General features: G+C 42.3%; 1 protein-coding gene across 2 annotated transcripts in view; it reads right to left on the bottom strand.

Moving 5' to 3' along the window:
* Positions 1–3,015: 3,015 nt before the first annotated feature.
* Positions 3,016–13,107, bottom strand: part of LOC143437992 (zinc finger protein OBI1-like) — a 35,905-nt gene continuing 25,813 nt past the window's right edge. For both annotated transcript variants that reach the window (XM_076923393.1, XM_076923392.1), the window contains one exon: positions 3,016–6,465. In XM_076923393.1, coding sequence (XP_076779508.1) covers positions 4,685–6,465 — 1,781 coding nt within the window. In that variant the 3' untranslated portion in view covers positions 3,016–4,684. The remainder of the gene's footprint in view (positions 6,466–13,107) is intronic.

The raw sequence follows: 13,107 nt of genomic DNA, 5'->3' as shown, positions 1-13,107 counted from the left end.
GGATTAAAGGTATGTACTACCACCACCTAGCTGCTGCTGTTGCCTCCTCCTCCTCTTTCTCCTCTTCCTCCTCCTCCTTCCTCCTCCTCCTCCTCCTTCCTCCTCCTCCTCCTTTTCCTCCTCCTCCTTTTCCTCCTCTTCCTCTTCCTCCTCCTCCTTTTCCTCCTCCTCCTTTTCCTCCTTCTTCCTCCTCCTCCTTCTCCTCCTCTTCCTCCTCCTTCCTCCTCCTCCTCCTCCTTCCTCCTCCTCCTCCTCCTTCCTCCTCCTCCTTCTCCTCCTCCCCCTCCTCCTCCCCCTCCTCTTCCTCCTCTTCCTCCTCCCTCTCCCCCTCCTTCACCCCATTTGAAGCAAGCTTTATTAAATACTGGCTAGGTCTTTGGCTACTGGCCTGGTCCATACTTGAGATTCCCAGAGTATGGTCCCTTTCTCTCTGAAAGCACAAGTCCAAGGTAAGAGTCTGGTTTGTGTGCCATTTTATTGGTCCCACTGTTCCAATGGCCTGGTTAGCTGTGATAACCCCAGATAACTCACTGCAGGACGTCTGCAATATGTAGCAACTATAGGTTCAGTAAAGCCATTTTCACCTCTAGAGAAAGAATGACTTTCCTGTGGTTGGCATGTATTTTCTATTGTCTTCTGTGTTATCTGGAAATGTATTTTATATCCTTTCCCTTGAGAACTGTCACATTCTCTTACCGATTGGAAATACAGAAATTCAAAATTAAGTTGTTACCGTCCCATGCATCCCATGAGACAGTACTAAAAACTTTCTATAGCGGCTGCAGGTGTATTCCATTTCTCAGTAATACTTGGGCCATGGCTTTGTCATTCTCATTGGTCTTCTTGTCACATAGTGTTTTCCTCTGCATATATGGATTCCATTCATTCTGGATGACCAGTCACCCTATATTATCTCTCTAACTGATCATCAAGTACGGTCACATTCTCTTTAATCAGAGATAATGACTTCTGTATCTTAAGACACAATTTAACCTGCAACAATATGGTTATAACCACCACCACCACCATCATCATCATCATCTTTTCCTATGGCTCTGACAAAACCAACTTAAGGGAAGTTTGTTTTAGTTTATAGTTCAAGGTACAGTTCAGCAAGATGAAGCTCAAAGCAGCTGGTCATATTGCATCCATACCAGAAAGCAGAGTGACGGATGGTGCATGCTCAGCTTTTCTTTCCTTATACAGTGCAGGATCCCTGTTCTGGGGTAGTCTGATTTTAGGTTGGGTCTCATCATCATAAATGGTACTTTAGGCACTGAGCTATGTTTTTTTGTATCTTCTATCTATCTATCTATCTATCTATCTATCTATCTATCTATCTATCCATCTGATGTATACTGAGGATTTCACCTGAGGATACATACATGAAAAAGCATGTACCCTATCACTGAAAGAGATAGACTCACACCTCCTGTCATGCTTGTTGCATATGTATTGCCTGTACAGTAATGGTGGGGTCCCTCAAGGCATGTATGGGATGGTATGTATAATGTCCATTGTTTAACTGCATGCTTGGCCTCTGTATATTGGAATTCAGTGCCAACTACCAGCCTCCAGTATGACAAGACATAGCTCTGTGTGTGTGTGTGTGTGTGTGTGTGTGTGTGAAACAGAAGAGTACCATTTATGGTTCTTTGTTAACACACTTTTCTGTAATTTAAACTGTGACTCATAATTCATGATTAACAAGTCTGTTTGAAAACCAACATCAAGCCAGGCAGTGGTGGTGCACACCTTTAATCTCAGCACTTGGGAGGCAGAGACAGATGGATCTCTTTGTGTTTGATCTATAGTACTCTGGTCTACAGAGTTCCAGGACAGCCAGCACTACACAGAGAAACCTTGTCTCAAACAAACAAATACCAAAAGTAAAATAAAATAAAATAAAATAAAATAAAATAAAGAAAACCATCACAACATTAAGTTCTATGGATTGATACTTTCTTCCACAGCTCTCTGATACATGGGTACTTACAAAATATTCTCTAAATGCTTAGGCACTAAGGAAATTGTTTCGCCAAGCAAAGTGTTGCTTGTAATTCAAACACATATGAGGCTGGGCAGGAGGATCAGGACTTTGAGATTATCTGGAGTAATATTAGGAGTTTGAAGACAGCTTTGACTATATATCATCTAAAATACCAACACCCCCTCCAAAAAATCCTAAAACAAACAAACAAGCAAAAAAACTGGGCTAGGGAGATGACTCAGTAAGTAAAGTGCTTGCCATGAGGACCCGAGTTTGAATCCCCAGAACCCATGTAAAGCTGGATACAGCTTTTATTGCTGTGAAGAGACATCATGACCAAGGCAAGTCTTATAAAGAAAAACACTTAATTGGGGCTGGCTTATAGTTTCAGAGATTTAGTCCATTGTTATCGTGGTGGTAAGCATGACAACACACATCTGTAATCTCGGCACTCACATAATGTGGTAGTTTGAACGTAATTGGCCTCCATAGGCCCATAGACAGTGGTACTATTAGGAGGTGTGGCCTTATTGGAGGAAGTGTGTCACTGTGGGGGTGGGCTTTGAGGTCCCCTATGCTCAAGCTATACCCAGTATGACACATAGTCTCCTTTTGCTGCCTGCTGATCAAGATGTAGAACTCTCGGCTTCTCCAGCACCATATCTGCCTGGATGCTGCTATGCTTCCCACCATGATGATAATGGACTAAACCTCTGAACCTGTAAGCCAGCCCCAATTAAGTGTTTTTCTTTATAAGGGTTGCCTTGGTTATGGTGTCTCTTCATAGCAACAAAACCCTAACTAAGACATATGGTGAACTTGGAGGTGGACATGGGAGTGTCTGCAGAAGCTTGCAGGATAAACTAGTTTGTCATACACAGACCCTGTCTCAAGGTGGAAGGCAAAGGATAACACCCAACGTTGTCCTCTGACTTCTAGACATATGTTGTGCTACATTCATGCTCTTGTTTGCACACAAGAAATATATACTGCACACAGGCGTACAAAGATAAACAAACTAAAAATGAAATTGATTAAGATTTATTTTGCTGAATGCAACCAAAGAAAGCATCATCAATTGACTGCAATTAATTTTGGCATATGGGACAATGCAGCTACCTGTATGAATTTGAAAGGATGGGTATGAGGATGTCAGGAGTGCTGCAATGACTGTAGATGTGTGACTCTACCTGACATATGGAGGCTGCTAGCATGGACCTGTACAGCAGCACAGTCCCTGTACACTTCCTGTTCTTCTGTCTTCGTGGTATTCTGATTCCAGCTGAACTAATCCAGCCGAACTCTAAATCCCACTAAATAATTTTTAGAATATATATATATATATATATATATATATATATATATATATGGTTCCAAACTGGTGTGTTTCCCATATCCTATAAGGAGAGTGTCCAATATAGTCTGACTGAACCTTCTTTATTTAAAAACATCTTACTATAAGCCAGGTGTGGTAGCATATGCCTTTAAAGTATTTGGGGTGCAGAAGCAGAGGCAGGTGAATTTCCATGAGTCTGAAGCCAGCCTGGTCTACATAGGGAAATCTGGTCTCAAGAAAAAAAAAAAAGACAGGTGTTATTACTCCGCTGTCCAGGCTAGCCTTGTCTCAGCATGAGTGAAATGTAAGCAGCAGCCCTAAGGAAGCAGAGATTAAAATCAAGTGCTCCTTGAAACATCTCTGGATTGTTTACACTCATGGGATTTCTTACTTGTCAGGGTTCTCTAAGCTCCCTTAAATTAGCATGCTTTATCATCTGTGTGAGTCTTCTGTCAGACAATGAGGTCTCCTTTGTTGAAAAAGTTCCCTTGTTGTTGAAACTTAAATGTCAGTTTTAAGTTCTTGGGTGGTTCGTGAGTTGCTTGATGATAGAAAGGTTTTCTACATTGTTTACATTGACAGGATTTGTGTCTGGATACATCATCCCTTGTTGTATCTGGATACTTCACCCCTGTTGTGTCTGGATACTTCACCCCTGTTGTGTCTGGATACATCACCCCTGTTGTGTCTGGATACTTCACCCCTGTTGTGTCTGGATACATCACCCCTGTTGTGTCTGGATACATCATCCCTTGTTGTATCTGGATACATCACCCCTGTTGTGTCTGGATACATCACCCCTGTTGTGTCTGGATACTTCACCCCTGTTGTGTCTGGATACATCACCCCTGTTGTGTCTGGATACATCACCCCTGTTGTGTCTGGATACATCACCCCTGTTGTGTCTGGATACATCATCCCTTGTTGTATCTGGATACATCACCCCTGTTGTGTCTGGATACATCACCCCTGTTGTGTCTGGATACATCACCCCTGTTGTGTCTGGATACATCACCCCTGTTGTGTTACAGCTCTGCTACATCCTACAGTCACAGAGTTTCTCACTTGTATGAATTCACTAACGTGTGATGAGGTGTAACTTAAACCTAGCATCCCTACACTTCCTGCAGCTTCTCACTGGTATAAGCTGTCTGACCTATAGTGAGGCATGACTCCTGCGAAACACTTTCTTTCATACTTTTCCGTTTGTAGAGTTTATTACTGGCATGGGTTTTCAGATGTAGGCTGAGATGTAACAGTAGCACATTTTCCTACATGCGCATGCGCGGGGCTTCTCACCTGCGTAAGCTCTCTCTTAAATCCAACTAGCTTAAGAACCTTCTTCATAATTTACGTCCCTACAGTTTCTCACCCAGACAGGGTTTTTCGCCTTTGTGTGTCTTCTGATGTCGTGCAAGGTATGACTTTCGGGAGAAAGCTTTCCCGCATTTCTTACATTCAAACGGCTTTTCAGATTTATGGATCACCTGGTGTCGGGTGAGATACGCCTTGAGATAAAAAGTCTTCCTACATTCTTTGCACTCATAGGCTCTCTCACCGGTGTGAGTTGTCTCGTGCTGCATCAGTTGCGACTTACGAGAGAAGGCTTTCCCACACTCCTTACATTCATAGGGCCTCTCACCTGTGTGGGTTTTCTGATGTTGAGTGAGGTGTGACTTGCGGGCAAATGCATTCCCACATTCTTTACACTTATGTGGCTTCTCGCCTGTATGAATTTTCTGATGTTGAGTGAGGTGTGAATTACGGAAGAAGGCTTTCCGGCATTCTTTGCACTCAAAGGGCTTCTCCCCCGTGTGTGTTCTCTGATGCTGAGTGAGCTGTGACCTCAGGTAGAAAGATTTCTTACATTCTTTACATTCGTAGGGTTTTTCAGGTGCATGGATCCCCTGATGCCGGGTAAGATGTGACTTGTGACAGAAAGCTTTACTGCATTCTTTACACTCGTGGGGCTTCTCCCCCGTATGAGTTCTCTGATGCCGAGCGAGCTGGGACTTGTGGGAGAAAGTCTTCATACATTCATTACATCCGTAAGGTTTCTCAAGGGTCTGAGGTCTGTGGTGCTGAGTGAGGCTTGATATGTAGAAGTAAACTTTCATTAATTCTTTGCAGTCACCTTGCTGTTCATCTGTACGAGCGCTCTGATATTGAGACAGCAGTGGATTAGGGTGGAAAGCCTTACTACAGTCTCCGCCCTCACAGGCTTTCTCTTCTGTATAAAGTCTCTGATGTTGGGTGAGGGCTGACTCGCCATAGCCAGCGTCCCTACTCTCCTTACTCCCACAGGCTTTCTCACAGGCATGTGATCCCTGTTGGCTGATGTGCTCCAACCCCCGGCAAAAGGTTTTCCCAGATACTTTACATTCATAAATTTGTTTCTCTCTGTGAAGTTTTTGATCAACTGTTTGCAGCTCAGCATCCAGGCAGAAGAATTTCAAGTTTTCCCCGTGTGCTTGGGGCTCTCTCCCTGCATGTGCTTCCTGGGGTTTTGTAAGGTATAATGAGTTGTATATGACGGGTTTCTCGGAATCACGTTTATAATTGTTCTTTCCCATGTGCACGCCGCCATGGCTGCTGAGGCCCATCTTGTTAGGGAACATTTTATGACATATATCCCATCCCAGAGTTTGCTTTCTTAACTGAGTCATATATTGGGCAGGAAGTGTTACCTCATCGAAGGGTTTATCACAGTCATTGCACTTCCTAGAGGTTTCCTGAACATAAAACATCTCAGGTATTGCTTTCGTGTGGAAGGCTTCGTCTGGTCCAAAATGCCGAAAACAGCACCGATTCTTGCTGTGGTGAGTAAAACGGTCAGGATATGAGAGAGCTTCCTGAGTTCCATTCAGATCATGAGGTACTTCTGTACCTTGCTTCTCACCAGCCTCAGTAGGCAAAGGTGCATCTTGCAACGGATTAACAAGCTCCTGAAAGAACATTCTAGAACAGACTTCATTCTTCATAGTCATATTTGAAATACAGTTTGAGTCCACATTGTATGTGTTTTCTACTTCAACCTTATCTTCATTTGATGTATTTCTCTTGGTGATTTTGACTTGCCTCAAATACTTCTCTTGACTTTGCTGGCTTTTTTCAACTGGGGCACTCCACTTATGGACATCTAAAATGATATTAAAATGGTCGTTTAATAAGAGATATATGCTCTTAAGAGTAAACATTAAGCTTCCGGTCTGGGCCAGAGCACTGAGCAGATCTTGGGTGGCAGCTCTGTTCCCAACATCCAAGAACCCAGAGGAAGCAGGGATCCCAGGCTCTCGAACTCAGGCAGTATCTTAGGTAAGCAGACAGCAGGGCCCGCCCTAAACAGGGAGTAACTGGGAACCAAAAGGACCCAGGAAGTCACTCCCCACTCCTGGCCCGGAACACTGGTTCCTTCCGGTCTGGGCCAGAGCACTGAGCAGATCTTGGGTGGCAGCTCTGCCCCCAACATCCAAGAACCCAGAGGAAGCAGGGATCCCAGGCTCTCGAACTCAGGCAGTATCTTAGGTAAGCAGACAGCAGGGCCCGCCCTAAACAGGGAGTAACTGGGAACTAAAAGGACCCAGGAAGTCACTCCCCACTCCTGGCCCGGAACACTGGTTCCTTCCGGTCTGGGCCAGAGTACTGAGCAGATCTTGGGTGGCAGCTCTGTCCCCAACCTCCAAGAACCCAGAGGAAGCAGGGATCCCAGGTGCTCTAACTTGGACAGTGTCTTAGAAACTAGTTCTCAGATCTGAGGCCTGGATCAGACCTCTGCCAGGTCTGCTGTTGTGTGGACCCCGGATTCCACCTGAGACATACTGGAAGGTCCACTCAATCCAGAGCCACAGAAGAACAAATGAACTCAGAGCTTCAGACAACATATCCTGAGATATTCTAGAGGAGACACTGCACCCAGAACAGCAGACACCTAGCTGGACTACTACCTTGGAGGCACCATATCCTGAGGCATCCTAGAGGTACCACTGTAATCAGTGCAGCTGGAAAAGATCACAGAGACATCTGGACCTCTAGGAGATCAGACACAAGCTAGATAACTAGAAAGACAGGCTTCAGTCAGAGACAGCAAGTGCAGGCAGCACTAAAGTTAACCAGATGGCAAAAGGCAAGAGCAAGAACGTAAGCAACAGAAACCAAAGTTACATGGCATCATCAGAACCCAGCTCCCCCATCAGAGCAAGCCCTGAACACCCCATCACACCAGAAAAGCAGGAATCAGAATTAAAATCACTTCTCATGATGATGATAGAGGGCTTTAAGAAAGACATAAATAACACTCTCAAAGAACTTAAGGAGAGCACTGGTAGACAGATAGAAACCCTTAAAGAGGAAACACAAAAATCCCTTAAGGAATTGCAAGAAAATGCAACCAAACGGGAAAAGGAATTAAACAGAACCATGCAGGATCTAAAAATGGAAGTAGAAACAATAAAGAAATCACAAAGGGAGACTACCCTGGAGATAGAAAATCTAAAAAAAAAAGATCAGGAGTCATACACACAAGTATCACCAACAGAATACAAGAGATGGAAGAGAGAATCTCATGTGCAGAAGATACCATGGAAAACATTGACACAACTGTCAAAGAAAATGCAAAATACAAAAAGCTACTAACCCAAAATATACAAGAAATCCAAGACATAATGAGAAGGCCAAACCTAAGGATAATAGGTATAGATGAGGGGGAAGATTCCCAACTAAAAGGACCAGTAAATATCCTCAACAAAATTATAGAGGAAAACTTCCCTAACCTAAAGAAAGAGACGTCCATAAATATACAAGAAGCTTACAGAACTCCAAATAGTTTAGACCAGAAAAGAAATACTTCCCGCCATATAATAGTCAAAACATCAAATGTACAAAACAAAGAAAAAATACTCAAAGCAGTAAGGGAAAAAGGCAAAGTAACATATAAAGGCAGACCTATAAGGATTACACCAGACTTCTCACCAGAGACCATAAAAGCCAGAAGATCCTGGACTGATATCATACAGACCCTAAGAGAACACAAATGCCAGCCCAGACTACTATACCCAGCAAAACTCTCAATCATTATTGATGGAGAAACCAAAATATTCCATGACAAATCCAAATTTACACAGTATCTCAACACAAATCCAGCACTTCAAAGAATAATTGGTGGAAAACTCCAACACAAGGAGGGAAACTACAACCTAGAAAAAGCAAGAAAGTAATCTTCCAAAAACCCCAAAAGAAGATAGTTACACAAACATATCTCCACGGATGTTAGCCCAAAAGCTTGGATTAGCGAAGACTCAACCCACAGACCACATGAAGCTCATGAAGAAGGAAGACCAAGAGGGGATGCCTCAGTTCTACTTAGAACGAGAAACAAAAATGCTCAAGGGAGCAAATAGAGAAACAAAACATGGAACAGAAACTGAAGGAGGGGCCATCAGGAGACCATTCCACCTGGATATTCAACCCATGTACAGCCACCTAATCTAAACACTGTTGTGGATGGCTGGAAGTGCATAATGTGAGGAACATGATATAGCTGTCTCCTTAGAGGTCAGCCAAAGACTAACACACTCAGAGGACAATGTTCACAATTAACCACTGATATGATCAGGGGTTTCCCAATGGAGAACTTAGTGAGAGGACTGAAAGAGCAGAAAGGGTTATTGACCCCAGGTGGAAAGCAACAATACCAAACAACCAGAGCCCCCCAGGGTCTAAACCACCAGCCTGGGAACACATAGGGAGGGACCCAAGACTCCAGAGGTATATGTAGGGGAGGATGGCCTTGTTGGACATAGGTGGGAGAGGAGTTTCTTGGTCCCATAAAAAAAATGAACACACAGTGGGGGGTGGGGGGAATGTGAGGGCAGGGAGGGGATAGTGAGGGGGGGTAGGTGTGGTCACTGCCTCATAGAAGCATGAGGAGGGGGATGGGATGGGAGGTTTCTGGGTGGTGGGAGGAAGTAGGCTAAGGGGATAAAATCTGAAACGTAAATACTACAACCAATTTTAACAAGCGGGAAAAAAAAAGTCGTCAGAACTAACATCTTTAAAAAAAAATGTTAGCCCCCTGGGGGTGGGAAATTTTTTTTTCTCTTGATACTAAAACTTGTTCTGAGAATTGTATATTGCAGAATACACAGCCTTGGTGTATCTACTCATCAAGCAAGCATACTGAGCAGACCTGCCCAAACCTCTGATGTCCTGGAATTCCATCTGGATTCAGTGAAGACACAGCATCAGAGGCTTATCAACTTACTCTTCCCCCCACCCCTCTGCTAAAATCTCAACGCCCTTAATCAGCTTGAAGAAGTTAAAGAAGAGTCAGCGCCCCTATTCCCTGAGCTTGGGGACTAATGTGGTTAATAATGGTCTGTCTTTCTAGGGACAAGTAGTGGTTTTGTTGGAACAGGGGGGATTAGCTAGGACTTATTGCACAGCCATAACCTATTGGTAGAAATCTGTATAATTATTATCAAGATGAAGTTATAATTTCTTAAATGGTACAAAATTTACTTTGACCTCAAATTTAAGGTTTTCATTGGTACGAGCCTCTTATTAATATAAAAATGAGATGAATATTGATACGCTCATGGGCATTGTGCCTGTATAACACATTTAGGAATAGAATGCCTAGACCCAGCCCTTTTTTAACTTTTTTAACTGATTTGGGACGGTTAACCTATGAGTTAAGGGACTATAGCAAATTCATGGCTTTGAGTTTATTGTTAGGGTGTTTTCCATATTTTATTTAGAAATAGCTGAGAGGAGTGAACAGACAACAGTCCAGGTTACCTTACATGGATAGTTGGTTTTCAAAACATCAGAAGTCCATAGAACTGACGCTACATATATTTATATATTAATGTTCATATTGATTAGAGACCTGTCTGCTCCTGACAGCTTCCTGTCGTGGATTCTAAGAAGAAATTGAGCATCCTTGGAGTTACTCCAGTTGTGTGGTAACAGCCACTAGGCAAGAATTGCCTCTCTCCATCTACAGACAAATTACTGTCCAGAAAAGGACACACATGCAGAATAGTTGACTGATTATATATGCCTAGACAGAGTAATCAGTCCTTAATAATCCTGCATCACCAAGGTCTGTCAGATGATTCTGGGCCAGAAGGCTGAAGATTTGATGCTCCAATATTCAGTAGTATAGGGGCTTTTCAGGTGTTCAGAGGTCTCTATAAATTGGCTAAGTTTTAGAAGCTATGCTTTGTGCTTCCCACAATTATAGTTAACTCAGTCATTCTGGATTTCTGATGGGGTTGAAAACTTATAGCTATTTACAGTAAGAGAAAAGACTTGAGTGGATGGTCGTCAGCTGACATTCATTCTAAAGCCAGGTTCAGAACTAAATGTTTTAGTTAGGATAGATGACAGAGGTGCTGGTTAGTCAACAAAAGGATGGACGGGGTATTAGGACTATCTTGTACCTCACTGGTACAAATTGGCATAATTATGCTCTAATTGTATTTTGAGAGAAAAGTTTCATTTTAACAGGAAGGGTGATGTGTAGGAGGAGTACTGAGAGGAAGAAAAGGAGTAAGAAGAGGAGAAGAAGAAGGAGAGGAGAAGCTAGGTGATGAAAGAGAGAAAGAGGGGGGAGACAGGGAGGCAGATATTCATGTATCTCCACCAGTCAAAGATAGCTGTTATATCTAGGTTGGTCAGTGGGTTACACCTCTGATTGAACAATTCCAAACTTATAACGCTTATAATTAACATTATTTTAAAACAATGTATAAATGCAAAAAGGAAAAGGGGACATGGGATAGGGCTTTTCTAAGGGGTGGGGGAATGGGGAAAGGGGATGGCATCTGAAGTGTAAATAAAATATCTAATAAAAAATTAAAAAATTTAAAAAAAAAGAGTAAACATTAAAAATTTACATTTGACATTCATAGCTATTTATAGAGTTTGACTATCAGTCTGAGAAATTGTGTCATTTTTTAAATAAAAATGTATCTGGGAGTGCATAAAATCTTTTCTATATCCTGATTGTGGTAATGATGGTTATATACACTAAGTAGAAGAGTGAATGTTGCTGTATGTTAAAATAAAGAATTGAGAGGTAGGATCCACACCTTCACACATCATAGGTCATTAGACTCCTCTGAAATACTGCTTCTTTGTTCCTCCGGGTAGGACCCATTCTTCTTCATCTCATAGGATACCTGCCTCTTCCAAGATCATACTTCTGTGTGCTGCCAGGCAGCAGACTTTATATCTGGTTATTTCAGAATCTTGCTCCTCAATGGTGGCTGCCAGACCACCCTTCTCTGGGATGCTGCATCCCAATGCCCCCAGTCAGTCCTCTGTTTCCACAGCTTTTCAGGCTCCTCTAGGATCTCACTTCCCAATGCAGCTAAGTAGAGCCACTCTCCTTATCCTACAGGCCGTAAAACTGCGCATCTAGATTCCCTAGAATCATGTGCCCCCAATCCACCAGTTAATCACAGCCTACTCAAAGTAGGACATTTGGGCATTGAGAGATACCAGGACGTTGTGAAAGAGAGGGCCAGCAAGGACTGCGCTGATCACTGCATGACTGTTAGCACAGACAGTAAAGTACTCTAAAGAGACTGCTAAGGACAGAACCTGTAGGCCTCAATACTAACCCTACAGAGAAAATAAGGTCCCAACCCTCTTACATATTAGTCCTTTCTGAACAGTGCTTACACCTCCATTGAAAAAGAAAGGGATTTGAGCAAAAAAAAAAAAAAAAAAAAAAAAAAAAAAGAAAGAAAGAAAGAAAGAAAGAAAAACTCAAAAAACAAGTTACTTCAGGCCAGGCTTGCACAGAAACAAATGTAACATGAAAATCATGACAACTTGCTCTCCCTCAATTGCTAACCCTACAATCATGACCCCAATGGAATGATCTGGAAAAATTCTCAGGCAACAAATTCAAAGGAACGATCTTAACTATGTTCAAACAACTCAAATAAGGTATGAATATATTCCAAGAAAACAAAACCAGAGCTGAATGGAATGAAGAAGTCAATCTAAGACTTGAAAATAGAATTCAACAGAGACAGAATTTCTGAAGAAAATCCAAACTGTATCAAACACTAGAAATTAAAATCTCAACAAGCCAAATGAAAACTTCAGTGGAAAGCCTCCTCAAAAGAATGGATCATGTGGAAAACAGTGTCCAGGCTAGAAGACAAGGGAGGGAATTATATTACCCAATAAAAGTCAATGATACATTAAAAACTATGAACAGAACATGAGAGTGTTTGGGACACCATAAAAATACCTAATCTTTGAATTATGGCTATAAAAAAGAAAGATATCACAACAAAGGCATACATATAAAATCATAAAAGAAATGTCCCAAAAATCTAGAAAAAGATACAACTATCCAGGCACAAGAGGCCTACAGAATACCAAATAAATTGGACCTGAAAAGAAACTCAGCTCCCTACAGCATATCATAGTTAAAGTACTAAAATGCAGAGAAAGGATGTGGAAGCTACAAGAGAGAAAGGTCAAATCAGGCATAAATGCAGACCAATGCAGTATTGTGTCATAGAAACTTTAAATGTCAGAAGTGCCTGGAAAGATGTATTCCAAGCCCTGAAAGGCTCTGAAATATCAACTGTCAACCCCGAGAAGAAGATTAAAGAAATTTATGACCAATAAGCTAGCTCTGCAGAGGATACTGTGAAGGAAAATGGGAGATAGCAGAACATAGGCTGTGTGTGTGTGTGTCTGTCTGTCTGTCTGTCTGTCTTAAAATATTAAGTAGACACACATACACACACAGAGA

This window comes from Arvicanthis niloticus, chromosome 24, assembly GCF_011762505.2.
Source record: "Arvicanthis niloticus isolate mArvNil1 chromosome 24, mArvNil1.pat.X, whole genome shotgun sequence".
In the NCBI taxonomy this organism is placed as follows: Eukaryota; Metazoa; Chordata; class Mammalia; order Rodentia; family Muridae; genus Arvicanthis; species Arvicanthis niloticus.
This window is presented reverse-complemented; position numbering and strand designations above follow the sequence as displayed.